Source organism: Apis mellifera, linkage group LG10 (assembly GCF_003254395.2).
Source record: "Apis mellifera strain DH4 linkage group LG10, Amel_HAv3.1, whole genome shotgun sequence".
NCBI classification, from domain to species: domain Eukaryota; kingdom Metazoa; phylum Arthropoda; class Insecta; order Hymenoptera; family Apidae; genus Apis; species Apis mellifera.
This window is the reverse complement of record NC_037647.1, coordinates 3,123,636-3,147,432: the sequence shown is the minus strand read 5'-3', so window position 1 is coordinate 3,147,432 and position 23,797 is coordinate 3,123,636. Positions and strand designations below refer to the sequence as shown.

The window sequence follows — 23,797 nt, the reverse complement described above, 5'->3', positions numbered from 1 at the left end:
TTAATTTATAATTTGAAAAAAACAGTAATTATATATAAATAAATTTACAAATTTGGATGCTTTGTATTTCTTCTTATAGATATTTTAAAAAACTGTGGCGTATAATAAATTTAAATAATATAAATAATAAAATGTTCTTCGAAGAGGAACTTTCACGGGGACAAGAACTTCTTTTGATACTCTGCAGTTAATCTCTGTATTATTTAAAATTCATCTCGGCTTTCCTCCTCAAACCAGAGTTCTGGGAAACTTGTACACCTCTCGTTCCGTTTTTATTAAATATATTCAAATTGTACACGATAAAAATAACTGTGATTATTTAATAGTGCATCCGTATATTTTCACGTTTCACAATAATAATCGAATAGAAAGATTATTTAAATTGATCAAAAAAAAGTATTGAATTTTAAAAATTGACAATTATCTCGTTTCTGTACTCGGAATTCTCGCGAATCCCATTCTTATTTTTTACAATTTTGCAAAACGTTTTACAAAATTCTATCTCTAATCCAAATCCTCGAAAATGATTAAATTAACGAAGCAATTTTCGAAATTCCGCGGAGGAATCCTTGCCCTCCCGCGGGATTAATTATAAAATAAAACCAATTCCGAGGATGGAAGGGAAGGGAAGTTGCACGGAATACTAATTGACACGAGGGAAATCTCTCTCTCTCTCTCTCTCTCTCTCTCTCCCCTTTTTTCTTTTCATTTTTCCACGCGAAAATTACCGATAAAATTAACCAGGATCCATTCAGTAAGATCGTTTCCTCGTGCCGGATTAATTGCATCCAACTGAAGCGCGAAACAGTGAAATCGCGTGAGTGAATTTTCCCGCGTGTGTCCACTCGGCGTCTCTTAAACCGCGTTATGCTCAAGATGATGATGATCTGGCGTAAGATCTCTTAATTAGCAACGTTTCACGCTTGACATTTCAGTAAAAAACTTTGATCATTATTATTTTCAATTGGATTAATTATTGTTAACAATATATAAACGTGAAACGATTTATCAAAGTTGATCAAATTTGAATCGATTTAATTTTCCATCTACGTGGTTAAAATTGACGATTCACAATGTTCTTTTCAAATTGGACGAGCCTTTTATATTCCATAATGTGAAAATAAGTAACAGTCTGAGTGGCCAACAATAATTGGCCATTGTTCGGAAACACTGAGTGGCAGGAAATGTTTTGATCGTTGCACACGTGAAACAAAATTCAACACGTTTCTGACACAGTGAACTCCACTATTTCGAAGAAGGGTGATTCACCGAGGAACGAGACGGAAGGCCAGCTGAGCAAAGTCTCTTCCTCTCCTTGCTTCTTCGAGTCTGTTTGTTCCACGTCGTTGGCCAAAATCCACGTTTCTTCCAGTTTATCGGTCATCAGAAAACGCGTGACCTTATCTACTTTTACGACACACACGCACGTTTACATAATTTTGTTTAAAAAGGAATGAGAATTCTTGATGAAATTTTAAATTGAATGTTTCACTGAAGGAAGCAATTCTTGTTTCGAAGCGGATATTACTGGTGATAAAAAAAAATCATTTAATCAGACAATCTTCTGAAACGGATTATCTGAAATTAAAGCATCTTGTTGGCAAAAATTTGACGCTTTGAAATAATTTTAGAAAACTTTTTACCTATATTTAACCGATAATTTGGTGACAAGAATACGAGTCGACAAATATGAGCGTGCAATTAATCTCTAGAGAATTAAATAATTAATCGAGATAACCCAATTTCGAAACTACTAATAAAAGATGCCGAACGAGAAGATTGATCCACTAGTTAATTTGGCGAAAGTCGTAATGTAATAGTCGTGTAAAGCAATTAAATCACTCACTTATTTGGAGTAGAACTAATTTTCCAGTGGCCGCGCGCGAAAACATCGAACGGCCTGAAAAATCAAGAAATCTTTATTCGAGAATCGGGGGGAAGTTCGCTCGTAAATCGCTCGAAATTTAAATTATCCTGATCTGTTAAAATTTCGAGGCTGCATCGATAAAGCATCGAAAGCGTCGAAGGAAAGGGGGCGTTTTCTACGTTACAACCTAATAATCGAAGCCATAGAGCCCCAGCCAGGGGACTTCTTGTCCGCCTCCCTCGACCCAGAACGGGGACAGAGAGAAGAGGCAGCGTGAGGATTCGCTCGAGCGACTCAAGTAGTCGTTACGGAACGAGGCGTGAAATAATTTCTTCTCGTGTTTCCGCTCGCGCGAAACCAGAGAAACACGAAGATAAATCCGCCGAAGAAGTGTGAAAATGGCGAGGAATGGTTTCAGACTTGGACCAGTCATCGGTCGGCCTGAGATCTTTGACCCTGTCGAGATGATCGGCTGACGTCATCCACGGGATTCACGTGTTGAACTGGCTATTCAAGGAGGAGTCTGTTAGGGAAACGAAGTGTTATAAATTTTGGGCAAAAGTTTGGAGTCAATTTTGCACTAAGTACAAATTGTTGATCGGATTTTTCATTAATTTTGTTATTAACTCGGAGATTGATAAGCTTCGTTAAATAATAAAATTGGATCGGTGTTGATTGGATTTTCTATTAAAAAGATTTAGTAGTGATTGCAGTTTTTTTTAAATGAATTTTTTTGAACGGGGAAACAATTTTCTGTTAATATTCTGATTTGTTTTTCTTTCTTTTTTTTTTTAAATATTAGATGAAATATCGATAGTTGAAAAGTGGAGAAAAATTGTAGATAAATGTAGATTGATGGGTGATATGGAATTGTTGAATAATTTGGAGATAAAACTTTATTATTATCATTATTCTACAATATAACTTTTAATGTGCTGTTTTTCTATTCTAGTTTCTATGAAATTAGTTTCATTTTTGTTCCCGTAAATTGATTTGCCGCTCCAATGTTTTATTAATCATTTGTGGAGATCTTTCTGGAACAAAGTCGAGTTAATCTTTGAGACATAAATCTCTCTCTTTAAATTTTCCCAACTGTTACAAGCATTCTCGCATTATCACTTTTGTACAAAATCCTTTTCGTGAGATGTTCCATTATTCTCAATTGAATTAATATCCCGCTTCAAATCTTTTCCCTTTCTCTTTATTTCTCTTAGATAAGGGAAAAGACTTCTTTTCTAAATATCCCCAATCCCAATACAATTACAAACAAAATACTTTCGTCCAATATTATCATAAAACACCATCCAACAGACCCTTTTCCTTTTTCTTTATTTTCCCTAGACTCCTTTCTAGGGACCCCTATACCCCTAATCATATATTTACGATACGATTACAACCAAAAATAAAACATTAAACGATACTTTTCCCCGGTAATACGAAACCCTAACAAATTACCATTTCCTTTATTTATTTATCTCCCATATTTCTTCTCATCCCCTTATATAACTGTAAATTTACGCGTATATTTACAATAGGATCACGAACGAAACCAGAAAATCTAGTTACAATACAATTTTCGAAACGGAACGGAACACTGTCACGGTATCAAGATGGCAGATGGTGGAGGACGATTCATTAGAGAGGCTGGAGGACTGAAGGAAAGATACACGGGTTCACAACGATCTCGGGCTTCCTGTCGCGGATAATTAATCACTCTCGGTTTGCCAGTGACTAAGAAGTCTCTCGGTTCGCGGAAATTTTCGTGGTCTCCTTCTCTGTCTCTGCATAAAAGTTGGCTCGCGTTTTTCATCCGGAGTCGAGCCAGAAACTCCCCGGAGAAGTGGAAGGAAGAAGGGTCGTTCGCGTAGCCCGAAGGGACGGTGGAAAATCGGGGCGGAGGAGTGGCAATTTCTCGGTCAGCGTTTCAGCTATGACGCATTTGCATTTCCATCGAAGTTGCGTATTGCGCTATCTTTGAGCCCCGCCGCTGGAAACGATCCCGCAGACGTTGGGTCCTCGTCTAATTCCGTAAATGTCCTCCAGATACTGAAGCGAACGACCGTTTCGTTTCTATTCTAAGATCCGCTTGTGATCGGGCGAGGTGTTAGTTAGAAATTGTTATATCGGGAAGAGAATATTTTTATAGTTGTTTATCGCGGTATTTTATCCTAGATTTTAGAGGATTGTTTTTAGAATCGATTGGAAAAGTTGAGTATATATCTGTTGAATCATGTAAGTTTATTTTGAATTTTTTTCTATTTTTTTACATTTAGATTTTTATAAATAATTACAGTTATCCATATTCTGCTAATATTCACATTATTGTTTTATTTCATTTTAGGTAACATGAAATGATCCCAAGAAGACAAATTCAATGAAAAGCATTAAACATTCTGATTTAAAAAAGGACTCAAAACATGAAATATTTTAAGTATTTTTTTAATTATAAAAATACAGGTCAATTAAGCTAATAATAAGTAAAATAATTATTATTATATTGTTATTAATGTCATATATAAAAAAAGAAGTGTTGTAGAAAAAATGATAATCTATTGGCGATTGAATTAAAAAAGAATCAAATAAAATGGAGTGTGCTGTATAGAATATAGTTTCAATGGATATTATTGAATCACCAATTTTTTCTTTTTTTATAATTAAAAAAATATTTAAAATATTTCATGTTTTGAGTCCTTTTTTAAATCAGAATGTTTAATGCTTTTCATTGAATTTGTCATCTTTGGGATCATTTCATGTTACCTAAAATGAAATAAAATAGTATTGACATATTAATGTGAATATTAGCAGAATATGGATAACTGTAATTATTTATTAACAATGTGTTATTAACGATATCGGTAACTAAATTAATTTTACATGTCATGTATAATATATATTCAATTGCATAAGAAGATTTATCCAACATAGTCTATATATATATATATATATATATATATATATATATATATATATATATATATATATACATATATTTATACTGAATTTCCAATTTGCAAGTCATTGAAATATAATTATTACTGTAATATAATAATAATAATTATTATTATTATCATCGATATCTACGGTATTTTAATTTCACTCGTGTTATTCAACAATATTAACAAAAAAATCAATTTCTTCAGATTTCATCTTTTTGATCGATACATCTTGGGAAGGGAAAAAAATTTTCATATCCTCCAGCCTGGAGATTGAACAGAAAAAAATGGCGAATGTTAGGGTGAATGCTTCGGATCCGGAGATGCTTGGCCGAAAATTAGGGGTTGCAAGACAGAAATGGCTGCCACCCCTCGACTCGGCCAACTCGGGAGGGGACGCAGAAAACGTAATTTGCAACGCCTTCGCCTCCCCCTCGCCTTTGTCCTCGAAACGTTTTCGTCTTGGTTAACGAAACGGCCGTGTGGATCATGTGTCTTCGCATAATATCTGTCTCTTTTACTGTTCTAGACACGATCGATAGTGCATGGAAATCCGTGTGCTTCCCTAGTTCGTGGGATGAGTCACTTTCGCGAGGGAAACGGTTATGCGTGTGCAGAACCTGTATTTGGTTCGATATCCGAGAAGGGCAGAGCTTATAAATCCAGATTGCTTTCAATATCGAGTATCGACGTCTTTTAACTCTCGTTTGGTTTCGTTGAACCGTATAACTCGTGAAATTATTATTATTATTTTTTTGTTTGTTTTAACATCTCTGTTAATTTAATACGATTTCAGTTTAGTAAGAGCTTGATTAAACATTTTATAACGAGAGATTTAAAACATGGTTGACAGAAGAATTATAAAGCTTGGAAATATTGGAATATTTATTTAATAAAAATTTTCGGTGTACAGATTCGTGATAGTAGATTACGAATTTTAATTGGATGAATATATATTTTTGAGTGGAATCGTTGATTTATTAACGTTATTACAAAGTAAATAAATGTCTTGGACTTTTGAATCCGTGTTAAGAAGAAATATTAAAAATTATTTCATCTTTTTCTCTCTTTTCATTTTTAAAAGAATCACACACAATTTAAAATGAATAAAAATAAGAAAATTAAATAAGGTAAAAGTTTTCTGAGAAATTGGATATTCAGGAAGTTACTTCGAGAAGTATTCTTACGAACATTTTACGGAAATTATTAAAGTTTTCTGTATATTCTTTAAGATCCAAGTTTGAAATTTCGGGTGAAATTATAACATTAAAATTTCATACTATCCACTTTGAAAAATAAAAAAAATAAAATAGTAATAATAATAATAATAATAATAATAAAAATAATCGGATTGAACATTTTTCCTTATTTATTTTTTTTTTTTTTTTACACATACTTCATACATATACAGATCTGTTTCTGTTTCTGTTTCTGTTTCAAAGTATCTTTCGTTTAATTCAAAGAATATAAATGAGAAAGAAATCGATGGACTACATTTTGATATTACTTTAGACACTGTTAACCCAGATGTAGGCTACGATTGTCTCCGTTTAATTCACGAGTGAGATATTAACCTGAATTTATTTTCCACGCTTGAAACGAAACTGTTTCGCGAAATTATCAAGCGGAGATGTACAAGAGTTCTTGTCAACGATTTTTCGCGATGTATTATTAGTACTTCATTCTTTCAAAGATCAATATTTACCTTGCATTATATTGAAAGGTTTTTTTTTCTAGTTCATAACGTTCTATAAACCAATTGATGCTTCACATTTTTCTTGCAACATCAAAGAAGAAGTACATTTGAACGAAAATCGTTCTACACGACGAATAGATATTCTTTTGAACTTTGTCCATTTATAAATTTAATTATCTGTAATAAAATTGAAACTTGCTTTATCCACATATTGTTAAAGCATAATTGTTAGTTTTATAAGCGTTAAACAATTTATTATTAAGCAGAGTGTCATTGGAAAAGGAAGGGATTAATGTCTAAGAATTTTCATTCACTTTTAACAATTGATAATATTAATCTTTTTCTTTTAACTCTTGTCAACTATTAGAACTTAATCCAGTGAATCAAATCTTTCTGCACACAGATTCGTACATAATTTATTATACTAATTCCAAAAAAAAAAACGTTAAATTTCCATATTTAAATATATTATCCCAAGCACATTCCAATCATCCCAAATTCGCCATCATCCCTCCCCCATCCTTCAACATCTCTCACCGAAACAAACTCCCTCATTTGTCCCACGGTTAAAGAAACGACCATCTATCAACGATTTTCAATACAAAACAGCCTTCCACGCACACCCTTCTATCCATATATCCAGAGATAATCCAGCCAGTTTTATCCCCCGCGTCTCGTCGCGAGCCACCCCCTCAGGTTTCTGTCGTTTTCATCCCTCCTCGAATATCGTCTTCCCGAACGGATATATAAGGCTCGTGATTTCGGCGACTACGCCCTTCCAACCTCCTCTCCCCTCCCCTATCCATCCGCTAGGAGCGTCACGGGGGTGGCCGATCGGACGTTATTGCGTTGCAGGGGCGTATAGACGTGGTGGTGCATCGTGTTCACAGTGAATTTCCCTCTGCCCGAATACACAAATGATTTCGCCCCGCGTTCCCCTCCCTCCAGCACGGAACACGATTACGGGATGATGAATCGTGCGGGGCAAATAATGCGCTCGTATATGTCCATTAGAATGTCGAGCGCGCTTAACGGAAACCCAGTTACGGAACCTTGGTGGCCTTTGATAAATAAAAAAATAATCGTGGCCCGACGATAATGATAGTCGCGTGCACGATCGCGTGAATTGTTAATGGAAAAAAGTTTTTAACGAGTTGATTTTTATTAATCCTTTTGTTAGTTAAATGTTATGTATCATATGATGGAGCGAGTTTAATTAATTTTATTATTGGCTTTATGTTTCTGTGATTGGTAATTGGTAAGGAAGAATGTTTTTGTTTGTTGGTAAGGAATTCTTAGTCTTGAAAATAGGTTGGTCGATGGAAAAAGAGAAGGAGGAGGAATATTTTTTTTTTTTTCTTTTATAGATCAATGGAAAATTGTTTGAACTTTGATTTGTTTTTCTCTTTTCTATATATAGGATAAATTGCGTAGGATTTTGTACGATGAAGACAAGAAAAAATATTTGATTCGTAAATAGTAATTGTATAGTATTTATTTCCTCGTTTTTTATTTTCTGGAGTTATTTTATTATTTTGATACGGTTCTGTGTTTTTAATAAAGTTTTTAATAAAATGGTAAGATTAAATATTGTTACGTAAAATATAATACGTTGTATTATAAATTATAATTGCAAAATTAGAATACATTAATATTAATAATTTATTATGATAATATTATATCTCGTTATATAATAATGACATTGAACCTAATTGACAATTAGTCTCATGTGTTGCTTAAAATGAAAATTATGATAATGATTGCATATAATGTCTGGTGGTACTCAAAAATTTCATGGTACTTAAGAATTAATACAAAATGATAGATACGTGTTAAATAAAAAGGAACACTTGCAGGATGTATCTAATCGATATTAATATGTAGATGACAATTGTTATTCAGAGGATAAAGAGATTGAAAAAATCCTTTTTTTCTTCTTTTAATAATACATTGTCATTTAAATTTCTCGTTAATGTAACTTCTTTTATTATTAGAATCTTTGAATTCCACTGTCTCTAAATCCATAAAATTCATTTAAATCATTATTCTCTTTTTATATAAATATATATATATATATATATATATATATATATATATATATATCTCTTTTTAAATATTTTATATTTCAATAAATGTTCAAAGATTTTCAATTCCATCGAATTTTTATTGATTTGATTGCAAAATCGAAACAATGTCCTCTATATTTAATAGATTTTTCAGCATATTTAAAAAATATTATTGATTTTAGTATCGTATATTTTTATGAATTTCGATTTTCTAACATAGCATCTCGTTTATTTTATTTATATATATATATATATATATATATATTTATATATATATATATATATATATACAATAAATAACAATCAATATAAATTGCTATTCATTTTATTAATATGTTTATTTTCAGTTGCACTTCATTCATATTCTTTTTATATTCAAACAACAAATATCAATGATTTTTCTATTAAATAATCGTGTAGATTATTACGAAAATATATTTGACCAATTTATCGAATAGAAATTATTGCTCTTTCACATATAAATAATATCATTGAAAGTTAACAACATTTTTCTCCACTTCCTTTATTCCATTCATTTTATTCATTCATTCGTTCGTTCATTTATTTACATATTGCTTCTATATATGCACGAGTGCATTTACACAAAATAATTTATCGATAAAATAACATTCTTAGTTTCCAATTTTTATCTCTTGCAAACATTATCGTGCACACTTTTCTAGAGCAATAACTCGTCATGCATATTCAATTTTCGTAACCGTAACAACCATTACTAATTAACGACGGATATTAATTTAAACAGATGTAATTCAAGCGTTTCCGCGAATACATGTACCGTAGAATCCAATATTCACATAATTCTAAACACTGGAATAGCTAATTAACCAAAATTAAATACCAATAAACACAACACGTATCCAAAACCAGAAAAAACGACGATCGAATCAAAACGAATCAATGATGGAATATAATGAGAATTTCTAGTTTAAATATGAAATTTTTTTGTGCTAGGGAAAGGATATTAAGGATGTTCAAAGGAAAAAAAAAAGTCTTTGCATTTGTTAAATTGTATTTATTGTATTTAATTTATACATCAATCTTTTCTTTTTTAATACATAATAATATAATTAAATAAATAGAAATTTTATATACATTTATTTATTTTTTTTTTTTTATGTAGAAATTATAGCAATTAGATCATCCTTCTAATTCTTTCAATAATTCAAATTCACAATATTTACAAAAATTTCTTGATGATTCTCAATTTCAAAGAGCTCTCTCTATCGTCGTTTCTTTGTTGATCTTTTTATGCAAAATTTAATAAAAGTTCTACAAATTACAAGGATTGAGAAAATCCCTCATAATTCTCCCTCTCGACGATCAATCACCTACAAAACACAAGTAAGTAACATTAACTCCCAATGACATGGTAACCCATACACCATCCGATTACCTCGGTAATCAACCTCGTCGAGTTTTAATACTCGCCTATTGTTCGAATTTCCATCAGCCGGTTAGGAAAAACTCTCTCCCGCGCGCAACTTACTTTTTCTCCATCCTTTCCTCTCCTTTCATCCACCCTCTCGCTTAATCCCCCGCGCATCGCGAGCCTCCACGGTCTTAAAGTGCGTCAGGACGAAAATTTTAATTCGTCTTTGCCCACCCCGCCACAAAACGGCGCCATTGTTCGTCACATAAAAGCCCCATCAGATACCGAGTATACACCGGGCCACCACCGTGGGATATCGACCGTCTCTATCCCTGCGTGTGTTTTTGGTAGCGTGCGTGTGCGCCCAGACCTGGAAAGGGATGGATATACGGATAGAGGGCAGAGACAGAAAGGAAGATATATATATATATATATATATATATATATATACACTATCGTTCATAAGTATGCGAAACTTATAGTCTATTTGTCGTAACTTGGATTTCAATCGATCCTTGGCTAACGATGATTAAATCAATCAAAGTATTTTTCTTACCTTTTTAAAACTTGGATAAATTCAAAATCTGGCACGTAATGTATTGTTTATAAGAGAGATTGTTTAAATAACAATTGGAAATATTTATATTATTATTGAATTATTATTTTAAAAATTAATCTCATGATTTTTCACGAATTTGATAATTAGAGATGTTGATTTTGTTGTTGAACAATCATTCGTATACTTTTGAACGATAATATACGTGTCTCTGTGATAGTGCTCAACGTAACCCATGGTGTTTCCATGGGGTTCGCGACATGGGGTGGGCCAAATCGACCGCCTCGCGCTTTCCCTTGTCCACCGAGGTGTATTCCCTTCGAATACACCTCCGAGAAACCATCTCTACCCCCGTTTAATTAAAAACTTTCGTCGTTCGGCCATGTTTTGTGGCGTCTTCCGATCTGCGGAAATGCATGGCGCATAAAGTTTTTCTTTTCCAATCCCGGTACCCGGTTAGAACAGAGATCTTTACACGCGGGATGGCCATTGTCTGTTCAAGTGGTCACGAACGAGGAAAAACGCGTGGTTTATACGAAGGTTTCCTCTCTCGTCTCGTCGTCGTCGTCGTCGTCGTCGATCGGGTTTTTTAGATGGTTCATCGAGGTTGGCGGATGGGTTGGAGGTATGGGGTTTGTTGTGGAGATTCTGGACTCCCGTAGTCGTGAAAAGAGAGCTTTGAAACGTGATGTTTTTTTTTTTTTGCGCAGTTGTTACGAATACCCTTTTTTTTGGAGCTTTATTTTTGGGATTTTTCTCTTTTCGAATAAACAGATAATGTTCTTAATTGAGAAATGATAACTTTATTGTTTTACTCTGTATTGAAGATTAATAAAAGGTTTTTTTTTGTTTATAATTTTAAATTAGGATGAAATAAATACAGAAATTAATATATTTTTAATTCAGTTTATTCGATCCAATAGAATTTTATTTGCTTGTGAGAAGGAAATATTAATTCTTTTTATAATGAATAAATTTTTGATTGGGGATTATAAGTAATTTACTGTAAATAATCCACATTTAATTTAATTCGTATAATATAAATTTTAAAATTATTGCGTTACAATGTACAGTTTATTGTAACATAATTTTTCAATCGATAACATTAAATTATATTTAATGTTATCGCTAGATTAGTTAATAACTATGTAAAGCACAATCTGAGCACACGTTACATGGATCGTGATCAGAGTTAATAATAAATGGCAGGCACAAATACCATAACTTTCCTCCAACTAAATTTAGGATGGAAAGCAATTACCACGGTCCTATGAATTATCGAGAAATATCGAAGAGGACCACATCCTGAATTACAGCGCGAGAAATTGCGCGGTCTAGCGTACACCAAGATTAAGTGCCTAGCCAATATTAAGTGTCCCTGGTTGCGAATATTCCGTCTTAAATTCATTGACGTCGATTTTCAACTCGATCTGTCCCATTCTCGCTTGACATTACGACAAATAACTCTTTGCTTCTTAATATTTTCTTCGACTCTTTCAACATTAATTATTAATTTAAAATCTTGTAATCTATTTTTTAAAATTATTAAATTGAATTGAATTATTAAAATCTTTTCAAATAAAAATTATATAAGTAATTTAGAAATTGGAACAATATTCTTCTTAAAAATAGAAAATCTGTAACTCTTTGCTTCTTAATATTTTCTAAATTTCCTTCGACTTATTCAACATTAATTTATTTAAAATCTTATTAATATAATCTATTTTTTAAAATTATTAAATTGAATTGAATTATTAAAATCTTTTCAAATAAAAATTATATAAATGATTTAGAAATAGGAATAATATTCTTCTTAAAAATAGAAAATCTGTTTATTGGATTTTTTTCCATTAAACAGATACAATTGTTCTAATATTTGTTTGGCTTACTTTTAAGATTACTTTAACTCTCACAAACTAAAGTATCTTTCGTTATAAACAGAACAACAAACGTACAATATCCCCGTTCATATCAAACCAGACCTCGAGCATCGAGTTAAAAATCCAAATTCACAAGAAATCTTTCCCACTCGTTTCACACTCGTTCAAGTGGCCCTCTTCACGCTCCTCTCGTTCACAGCTGGCCCAAACCGGTTGAAACGAAATTTCGTTTCGACGTGTTACGTGTTATTATCCTCAAACGTTCCTTTTAAAGCGATGATTTCATTCGTCTCCGCTTCTGCCGCGGCCGCGTAATTTGTTTATCGGCACATCGAAAGCGACGTGCCATCGCGAACGACCTGCATTTCCGTTCCGAGGGCCGACACGTGCGCTGGAAATCGGGGATACGTGTGCTGTGCACACACAAGGAACTTCTTCGTTCCAGACGGGATATTAAACACACACGTCGAATCTCGAAAACGCTGTCAACTACAGCTTTGCCGCGGTGGAAAACGAGATCGTAAATATTTAGTTCGACGCCGGGAAAGGAAGCCGCCGCCTCTCGAATTCCGGAAGTCGTTGTGCGAATTGGTAAAGGGCCTTTTGTCATTTTCTCGTAATGGATTGAATTCTTGTGTTCCTTCGTAGCGAGGCAAACGGAGATGTTGCCATCCTTGTATTTTTTATTTGAAATTAACTCGAGTCAAAGGATTTCAATTTTCGCCAAGGTATCATCGTTATCTGTAACAAAGTTCTTTTTCGTTATTTGTTAGTAAAGCAGAAATGTTAATGCGATATATATAAGTTATTAATAACGATATACCTTTTATAAATTTATATCCAAAGTATTTTCTATTCAAGTAAGTCAATTAAACATCAATGAGGATAATCAGCTTTTCGCAATAGTATGATGAAGTCTAATTAAATATTCGTAGGGCTCGTTTTGTATTCCCTATATCCTTGTGTTGCATCCTCGGAAAATTGTGCAATGGTATGATCTATTTTGTACACGTCATATTTTTCTATCTCACGTTTGAAAAAATTATTAATAAAATATCGGTAATAATATATTTTATATGTATAATATGAAAATATTTTTGTAAAAGTAATTGAAAGAAATATCGTTATAAAAATTTTATACAATATTTACAATTCTTGAAATGATGTAGTCTTTGATCAAATTATAAAGAGTTTCGAGAGGAAATTCTACGTCTTTGAAGTCGTTCCAGTTATTACATTATTAGTTTTCTCTTTTAAGAATTTCCAGGATGCATTAATAAAAGAAATCAAAAGGAATGGAATATCTTTAGGCATATTTATATTTTTTCCATTTAATAACACGATTTCTTATTTTAAAATTTCGACACGATATAATATTTTTCCTTTAATTCGTTTATGATTCCTTATCGTAAAATATATTTTTTTGAAAGGGAACGATATTTCTAAAAAAAAAAATATTCTACTCGATAATACTACGATAATAAACTGGTTTATTATACTCATCCAAAAGAGGATATTAAAGTTGCCTGTTACTTATAAATCAATCTTATGTTAGCCAAGATTTTCGAAAGTGGGTTACGAAGCGGTAGTTCTTTTTTCTACGTCCTTATTAGACTGTAAAAATTAAATTATATTTTCGTTCCAAACTCTAGCTTCGTTGTTATTGTTAAATTGAAAAAAAAATCGATCAAATGTGATCAATTAAAAACTGTGAAAAATGTATCAAATTAATCGTTAGAATAAAAATTAATAATTAGTCAAATTTCTGGGATTTAAAATCGTCGAAAAACGCCATCAGATTTCAAAAATAAATATCGAAAAAAATAAAAAATTTTTATTCAACGCTAAATTACATTTAGATCAAATGTTTCATAAAAAGTTAATCGTAAAATTTAGTTTCTTTTAAATTAAAAATATTATTACAAGTAATTTGAGAAAATTGAGATTTGAAAATTGTCAAATTTAATAGTTTCCGTGTAAAAGTGGCAAAATAAACAAATTTAATTTCCTGTCCTCGATAAACACTGAAGTGTTTAAAAATCACATCAGGTTAAATTTCAATTTAAAAATGCCTGGCACAGATTCCACGATTAATATTTCGCACGCGTACATAACCTCTCAATGAGCGAAATTTTTATCACGTGCAATTTAACTCGTAGCTAGAATTAGGATAGGCGAAGAATCTCTCTCCCCCAGGAAGAGAAGTTGGAAAGTTGATTCGTTCAAAATTCTCGCTTTACTTACGTGTAATAAGTTCGAAACTTGAAATTCGCAACTTTGTAATTACGCGTGATGTAATGATGTTTAACAGACGATAGAAGGCGTATCCTGCCATCCACCAGTTTATTTCCAAGTTTAGTTGTTTCTTGTTGCGTTTTACACGCGCATCGTGTATGCAATGCTGAAACAATCTCATCGAAGAAAAGATTCGAACAGGGGAGGAGGAGGGGAAAAAGTTTCTGCGTGACTTCGTGTTGTGTCTCTTTTGTTTTCGGGAAAGTCTCTAGGGGAATATTGAGGATTGGGAACAGAAAAACCTTTCATTCTTCCAGTTTTTGTTTTTTTATTTTCTTTTATTTTTATTTTTTATTGTTATATGCAGGTTATATGCGAGTTTATGCAGGCTGATTCTGGAATTGTGATACGATTGGAAAAAAGTTGGTTGTGCAAAAAAATAGGTCATGAGAAATGGAACAGAATGGACAGATGATAAAGGATAAGGATTAACAATAAAAGATTTACGTAGATTTAAGTGAACTTCTTTATTCTTAGAACTTTATATTAAATAGTTCAATTGAGTTGTTAATTTTTTGTGTATTAAGTAACAGATTCTTTATCTTTGTTAATACATTTTTTTTAATATCATTTTTTAAACTTGATTATTGTAATTACTGATCACAAGAAACCATTCTTTCTTAAATTACAATTTTGGTATATAAATATATAATATAAATATATATTTCGAGAGTCAATTAATTTATTTCAATATCAGCAAATATCAGCAATTAATTCTTCAAAATAAACTTAGAATTTGTGATCTTTATTATTAAATAATGAGAAACAATAGAAATCAAACTAAATCAAATAGTTTTACAAGTAATTTCGTGTTTAACACGGCATTGAACATGATCTTTTCATTACCAAATTCACAAAAAAAAAAAAAGAAAAATCTCTGTCATCGCTCGAACCACAATGAATTTCACAATCCACAACGAAGAACACTTCTCAGCGGACTGAGTTTAAAACGCACGAAGAGCAAAATGGTTCGGTTAATGACTCATAAATATCTAGCAGGGGAATTAACATTTATCACTGGACGTCAGCGTGTTAATTAATGTATTAAAGCCGTTCAAACGGACGAAAGGGAACATTTTTCCTTTTCTTTTTTTTTTTTTCCTCTCCGATGGCGTTCACCATTTCTATGAATGAGAACAATCGACTAGTTAGCATTCCCTGCGCCCTCCCTCGTTACGCTCGTTCTAATTTAACGTGTTACTCGGAAACACGGTCTGCGTGCCTGATTTGTGTCGCGCGGAAAAGGAAACACGCGACTCGCCTCCTCCCCCATTCTCTGAAAAGAAGATGCATGACGTAGAAAAAAGGGAGGCAAGAAAACGCGGACGTCTTCCAAGTCTTCTTTAAATACAACGTGATCGATGATCCAGCATGGTGGATGTGTAGGGCGTGCGACGAAAGCAATTTCATAAAGTCTTTCGAAATATTAGGTCTGTCAGGAAATTGAATTGTTCCTGGTGACAGTTGGACAGGAGGAATATCGTAAAATATGAGTATTTTAATCTTGGTCGTTTGCACTCGCTTCGTTAATTTTTTTTTTTTTCTTTTTGCGTCGATTATTTTGGTAATATTTTAACATTTTCTTTTCCTTTGTTTTTAATTCGCGTCTTATTAATTCATATTTTCTCTCGTAAATCCTTTACCTTCCTTTAATATATCATATATTAATTAAATCTTGAATCATTACATGTTATAATGACTTTATTTCACTCACTTTTATCCACATTACAATAAAAATATATACTGTTAACTTCTTATTAGAAGAAGCAAACAATTCATCCTATTGCAATATTTCAAATCTCTTCAAATTCTGCGAAACATCGTGCAAACCTAGAGAAAAATTCTTAAACAAAGTACAATGCATCTTTGGAAAATGCATAGCTAACTAACGTGCTCCTTTCATATCTACTGTGTTGTTAAAAAAAAAAACAATAAATCGAATTCAATAATAGATTGAAAAAGAGAGGAGAGGGGAGGAAAGAATCGCAAACAAAACATTTGCATTGATGCAACCTCGTTCCTTAATGGGCCCTCCAATAACGAGTTATGACAAAGCACATTTTGCACCCTTAAAAAAGAAAAAAGAAAATCGCATTATTATAACGGCGAGGAGTAATCACGGCCGATATTTCTGGTTCACCTTGCAGGTGCGCGATATTCAATAAACACGCGATGGAGAGAAGAAAGTGATGATAAAAATCGAAACGGAAGCCGCCACCGCCGCCGTACCAGCCCGGGTTCACGAGATGGAGACTTTCCTCGGGGCACGCAGAATCAGTATAGAAGGCGCGTAGAATCAGGATCGAAAGGGGAGCATCGAGCACGGGATCCAAGATGGGCAAGTGTTGCAGCAAGCGGCAAGAGCCTCAACCCCTCGGTGAGTAACCCTCCTCTCAGCAATCCCCCTTTCATCCTCGGCGGCGGTTTCGCCATGAGTTTTTCTTTTCCCTACTTCCGCTTTTCCTTCCCCCTCCCTTTTTCACGTTTTCTATCTCTCTCCCTATTTTTCTCCCTCGCATTTCTCTCTTCTTTGAAATAATTCTTGAATGGAAGGTTGGCTGTAACGAAATGAAACCGTGAGTGAAATTTTGGGAATGGGGAAGGGGGAGGAGAGGGTTGGAGAAAAGTTGTTTAACCGAGTATAGTGAAACTATACGTTTCTCTCGTGGGAATAAGTCGGGCTGAGGCGGGAGATACGATTCGTTAAAAGTATTTTAACGGTGGTACGTGCGTGGTAAGATGGGGGGAGTTTTAATTAGAATTAAATCTCTTTGATGCAATTTAATTAAAGCGTTAAAAGGACGGGCTTTGTTAACTCGGTGGGCTTGTTAATCCTAGTCTAATTGCTTTTCTTGATCGATTTGATAGAATTATTCGAGGTCTAGATAACTTTATTATTGTCGGCTGTTTTTTTTTTTTCTTTTTTTTTTAATTATCGATATTTTCTATCATCTCTATTATATCACTTAGTTACAATTAATTGTAATTAAGTTTTTCTTAAAATTATTTTTGTAATTCATATGAAAATTTTCTCATTTCTTAAAAATATAATTTATTCAAGATTATAATTATGTATTCTATTGATCCATGAACTTTTATCTATGATCTGATATAAATAATATCGCACATAAGGCCATTTTTCACTCACTTTCGTGTTAACCAAATGTCGGTTTGGTTATCCAGGTTATAAGAAAGCAGATACAGGGCTAAGCTCGAAACACAGCAATGGAGGTTCCTTGGATCGGTACACTGCTGACCCAAATCAAAGGGGTGTACAGGCTAGGGCAGACATCATTCGACCGAGGCCGACACCTTGTAAGCTACAAATTCCTCACCAGTCACGTAAAACAAGCTCGCCTGTCGTTAAGCCTGCATGTGTGTATATTTATGTTCTTTTATTTCATTTTTTAGCTAAGCGATTTTACTTTAAGCTTTAGCTTTAAGATTCTAATTTATAAGCCTACGATTTATTTTGCTTAATCTTCGAACCAGATCAACTTGTTATATTTATCACAAATTGTACGATATATATTTAGAGTAAATTTATTTTTGCGCGGATTAAGTTTAATCCAAATGTTTAATCCAAAAGAAATTTGCAATTTGCAAATGGACAAAATTTTTACAGGTCTCAGGGAAATTGATATTATGCGAAAAAGAAGTTTTTTTTTTAATATCCTCTTCTTCGAATTTATTTAAGCAGAAATCTGCAAGTGAGAATTATTCAAATTTTATCCAAGTATTACATAAATCGATAATTGTCAAATTCAAAATTTCACGTATTAAGCAAAGTGGATCATTTATATTCAAAATTTAACCCCTTTCATTATATCTACTTCATTATAAAATTCGTTAGAGCTCTAAAACTTTTTTTTTTTTTTTAATAAAAATAAAGAATTTAAGGATAAAATTTCGCTTAGATCGCCAACCATTTAATTTTCACACAGGGAATTAATATCGAACGAGGTCATCGATAATACTTTTTTGCAATAAAGAATGATTCCAATGTCTCATCGACGCGTGATGAGTTTAATCAATCAATGTTCTATCAATTCCACCTGCGACCCTAAATAGAGATCAATCGTGCTTACAGGATTCACGATAAAAGAAATTTTCTCTCAAATAAGCCTCTATTTCTCGGATTTGTAAATTGATTTGTTCTCGAAACAGCGCATTCACAAAGGTCGAACAAGATCGTGGTGGCTCTGTACAATTACACTGCGCGCGAGAGTACCGATGTCAGTTTCGTAAAGGGTGACCGAATGGAAGTATTGGACGACTCAGAGCCCGACTGGTGGAAAGTTTTACACTTGACAACTTTGCAAGAAGGTCTCATCCCGTGGAACTTTGTGGCCGTGGAGCGTTCGGTCGAGAGCGAAGAGTGAGTTGTCCAATTAAAAGCTTATAGTTTTTTTTTTTTTTTCTTAGCAGAGAAGAAACATGAGACAAGATCTTTTTTCGTTTCGTGATCTAAGAGATGTGAATTATAAAATTGAAATAGTCCATAAATTAAAATGTAGAATAACGTAAAAATTTAAATATGCAAAAACTTTTCTGAGAAAAGAATTGAATTATTAAATTAATCTTTAATCCTTGTTAACGAATTTTATCATCAATTTCATCACAATATAAAAAAAATCTTGGCCGTCTCGTATTTCAATCTCATTTTCTATTACCGATTTTATTTTTATACCTAACGATCCTCTCGTTTTCCATTTTCCTCCAGTTGGTTTTTCGAAAACGTCTCGCGCAAAGAAGCCGGTAAGCTTCTTCTGGTGGATGAAAATCCTCGGGGAACATTCTTGGTCCGACCCAGCGAGCACAATCCAAGGGGATACAGTTTATCCGTGAAAGATTGGGAGGAGGGAAGAGGTCATCATGTAAAACACTATAAAATTAAGCCACTGGACAATGGTGGCTTCTTTATCGCCACCAACCAGACGTTCCCAACCCTTCCTGCTCTTGTTATGGCGTACAGCAGTAAGTTGGACAACAAGCTTGGAAACATTGTTCCCCTTCGAAATTTCTACGAACCTCTTTTGCAACCTTAGTTACAAACTATCCAATATTCCAGAGAACGCGTTGGGTCTGTGTCACGTGCTCTCGAAACCGTGCCCGAAACCGCAGCCGGATATGTGGGATCTCGGACCCGAGCTACGGGACAAATGGGAGATCAATAGGAACGAGATACAGCTAATACGGAAATTGGGGCATGGGAATTTCGGCGAGGTGTATTACGGGAAGTGGAGGAACAAGATCGAAGTGGCTGTGAAGACGTTGAGACCGGGGACCATGTCGACGGAGGCATTCCTACAGGAGGCGGCGATTATGAAACAGTTCCGGCACAGACACCTGGTCGCGTTGTACGCGATCTGCTCGAAGGAGGAGCCGATTTACATCGTGCAGGAGTACATGTGCAACGGTAGCTTGTTGGACTTTCTGAGGACGGGTGACGGCAAGTACATGCAGTTCGAGGATCTGATTTATATCGCCGCCCAAGTGGCGTCCGGTATGGAGCACCTCGAGAGCAAACAGTTGATACACAGAGATCTGGCGGCGAGGAACGTGCTGATAGGCGAGAAGAACAAGGCGAAGATATGCGACTTCGGGCTTGCAAGGGCGATCGAGGACGACGAGTATTGTCCCAAACAGGGAAGCAGATTCCCCGTTAGGTGGACAGCGCCGGAAGCCATTGTCTACGGCAGATTCAGCATTAAGAGCGACGTTTGGTCTTACGGTGTCTTGCTAATGGAGCTATTCACTTACGGCCAAGTTCCTTATCCTGGTACGTTTCCAATCCTTCTTTCTATATAGCTGCTACTTTTTCAATTATTCATATGTTATTTCTGCATTAATGATTTCTTTCTTTTAATTAATTTAATCGTTTACGTCGTAGATTTTTAATTAGTAAAAAAAAAAAGAAAACAATAAAATTGATTCGTTTATTTAATTAACAATTATTATAATATATTTTTAATTAATTTAATTACTCGATGCATGTTTTATCGTGATATTTTATAGATATTTTCTATCGTTCGTTTTTACAGGTATGCAGGGTCGCGAAGTAATTGAGCAGATCAATAAAGGCTACCGAATGCCTAAACCATTGAATCACCCGCTGCCGGACAGCATTTACCGATTAATGTTGCAATGCTGGGATGCTAGCCCCGAGAAGCGACCCACTTTCGAGTTCCTTAATCACTATTTCGAGTCATTCAACGTAACTAGCGAAATACCGTATCTGGAACCACCAACGGACTGATACACAGCTCACATGCAGAGTCACCTGGTACCGCACGGTCATTTTCATCCAGCGCACATCAATTGTGCCATGGAGTTTTATGGTATTTATTGCTAAATCTCTAGCAATCATTCGGAGATTCTGTTGTTACCGTGTTCTTTTTTATATCGAATAATTCGCGGGTTTTCTGCGTGAACGATGAATTTCAAAAAAAAAAGAAGGAAGAAAGAAGGAAGAAAAAAAAAAGAAAAGACCAAGAAACAAGAAAGAAATGGTACAGAAATTTTATAAATTAATATATCGGTGGCGAAGAATTTTTGTAAACGTTACCAGAATTTCTCGAAGCAATCATTGTTAAAGGCTGCCAAAAATAAAATGAAAAAAAAAAAAAGAAAAAGAAAATAATTCTACGATGATCGAAATTTTGAAAAAATTATTGAGCGTCATCGAAATAACATCTCAAGAACAATGATCTTGTGTGCCATTGAACTTTATGAGAAAAAAAAAATAAAAAAATAAAAAAAATCTTATTCAATACTGTGAAAAGGTATTTTCAAGATCTTGTGAACTTTTGTGACCAATCATGGATAACTGCCGATTAATAATAACGAGTAAAAACGTTGCGACTGAAAATAAAAAATTCTCTAGAATGTCTCTACCCGCTATGTATCCAATATATTATATTATAGAATTTAAAAATGGAATCATTCTCAACGTTCGAGCTATTTATTAAGCATTTTCACAATTTGGAGAATATATTAAAAATATTTGACGATGATATCTTACTAAAAAAAAAAATAAAAAAAAAAAATAAAAAAAAAATATAAAAAAATATAAAAAAAAAATGTTTAGAGGGTAGAAACGGAACCAGTTGAGAATTTAAAAGTAGAATTTTAAATAGTAGACGATATAACCGATTATATTAATCCGTCAATGTATGATTACAACGCCGATAAATGGAAGAATTCGCGACATTTATAACGTATATATCTAAGCGATTGCTTCTTTATTGATCTCTGAATCAATCGCGACTGATTTTTCCTAAGATCCAAATAATTTTTTTTTTTTTTTTTGAACTCGATCCTTGAAAATTTCAATACAAATTACACAATTTTGTGCATCGTATCGATTATTGAATGCACAGAGTCTCTGTATCGAAATACAATCACATTCTATTAATGTGTACCTAGTTGTATGCAAGTTTTGATTTCGAACGATACGTCGAGTAGGACAATATTTTATACGAGAAATTAATACGTTTTATATACGTAAATGAAGAAAATTTTTTCGATGTATTTTTGTTCTGTGAACAGTAATACCAGTCCCAAATATATACGATTCGAAAGCACACGTTCGTTTCTCCGATATATACAAATTTATATATATTTTTTTTTTCTTTTTTTTACTGTGATCATAATCTATTTAAAAAAAAAAAAAAACAGAACTACTTGTTCTATAAAAAATCAATAATATCTTATAATATTAAATTAAAATTTTTTTTATATATATATATATATATATATATATATATATTCAATATGAGAATAAGAAATTATTGATAATAAAAATAAACGTGCGTTATATGACTGCATGTCGCCACGAGGGGTGACATTTTTTTTGAAAATATTCGAAAAAAATTTCGAATTATGTAAATCTATTAAGAAAAGGAAAAAAAAGATAAAACAAAATAAAAAAATAAAAAATTAGAGATACTTGAAGGTAAAAATTAAGTCATCGATGTTGCTCGTACAAAGTGTTTGAAAAAAAAAAAATTGTAAATTTTCTACTAAATATACAAATGACAGGTTAGGGTAGAATTTAGGCGATAGAATCGTGAGGTAGATTATATAAATCTCCTCGAGATGTGAAACGTCGAAATATCCTTTTTTTTTTTTTTTTTTTCATAATTCCGTTGTACAAGATCTTTCTCGGATAAAAAAAGGTTTCGATCTCGAGGAAAGTTTCGATATATCGTTGTCTCGTCATGATCGTTCTTCTCGCGGAACGTATTGTTAGACATAAGTCCCTAGGCGTACATTGAATTATTTCACGATAAACAAGATGAGCCATTATGACACTTTATAGATATTAAAAACATTTAAACAAATAAGAACAAAAAAAAAAAAGATGGAAGCGAATGAGTGGATAAAAATATCGGGGAAAAAATGATAGAGTATATGAATATATGAAAGTACGAATGATGATAGGATTACATGTGTGTGAGTGTAGTGAATTGTTACACACCCGTGAATGTGTGGTATTTTTTTCACGCGCATCTTGCCGTGACATTAAGAAACGAGCAATAAAATGTCGTGCTTCTTGTACGGCCCGTAACTATTGCTCAATAGAAAAAAAAAAAAAAAAAAAATTATCGTTTTCGCAAATGAAACATTTTCCGTGAAAAGAAAAATAACAAATGTCTGACAAATCAGTGTTTGTTTGTTGGTTGTCTAGTGACAAACTTCATGTTTAACACGGACACCGAATACATTCGAATACTTTTGTAGCTTATGTTTATTGGGATTCGTCGCGAACTCGACATTATATTGCCACATATTATATAGTATACCAATAAATATAATGTTTTTTACTATAATTAGCGAGGCAAACACCACATACCTTCGTTGTGTGAGTTGACTAATTTATTCTATATAGTATGATGCGATGAATGCACGTGAAAAAGCATCATGTTTATGTAGAGTTAGAAAGGTAGTTGTATTACGTCCAGTAAACTTTTTCTATGAGCGTTTTATACCGATCAAAATGTTGTTGTGTTTCTCATGAAGAATGGTCATTTAAGATTTTTCGCTGAAGATCATGTTGTCGCCATAAATGATGTAGAATACGTATGAAATACAAATCATGCACGAATTCAA

The 23,797-nt window shown here is 33.2% G+C and overlaps 1 protein-coding gene across 4 annotated transcripts in view; it reads left to right on the top strand.

Moving 5' to 3' along the window:
* Positions 1-23,797, top strand: part of LOC413464 (tyrosine-protein kinase Src64B) — a 70,654-nt gene extending 46,857 nt beyond the window's left edge. For 3 of the 4 annotated variants that reach the window (XM_006560103.3, XM_026443429.1, XM_026443428.1), the window contains 6 exons: positions 16,831-17,060; positions 17,867-18,058; positions 18,851-19,061; positions 19,407-19,660; positions 19,755-20,465; positions 20,728-23,797. In XM_006560103.3, coding sequence (XP_006560166.1) covers positions 17,018-17,060; positions 17,867-18,058; positions 18,851-19,061; positions 19,407-19,660; positions 19,755-20,465; positions 20,728-20,942 — 1,626 coding nt within the window. In that variant the 5' untranslated portion in view covers positions 16,831-17,017 and the 3' untranslated portion in view covers positions 20,943-23,797. The remainder of the gene's footprint in view (positions 1-16,830; positions 17,061-17,866; positions 18,059-18,850; positions 19,062-19,406; positions 19,661-19,754; positions 20,466-20,727) is intronic. The other variant, XM_396908.7, reaches the window with a different exon arrangement.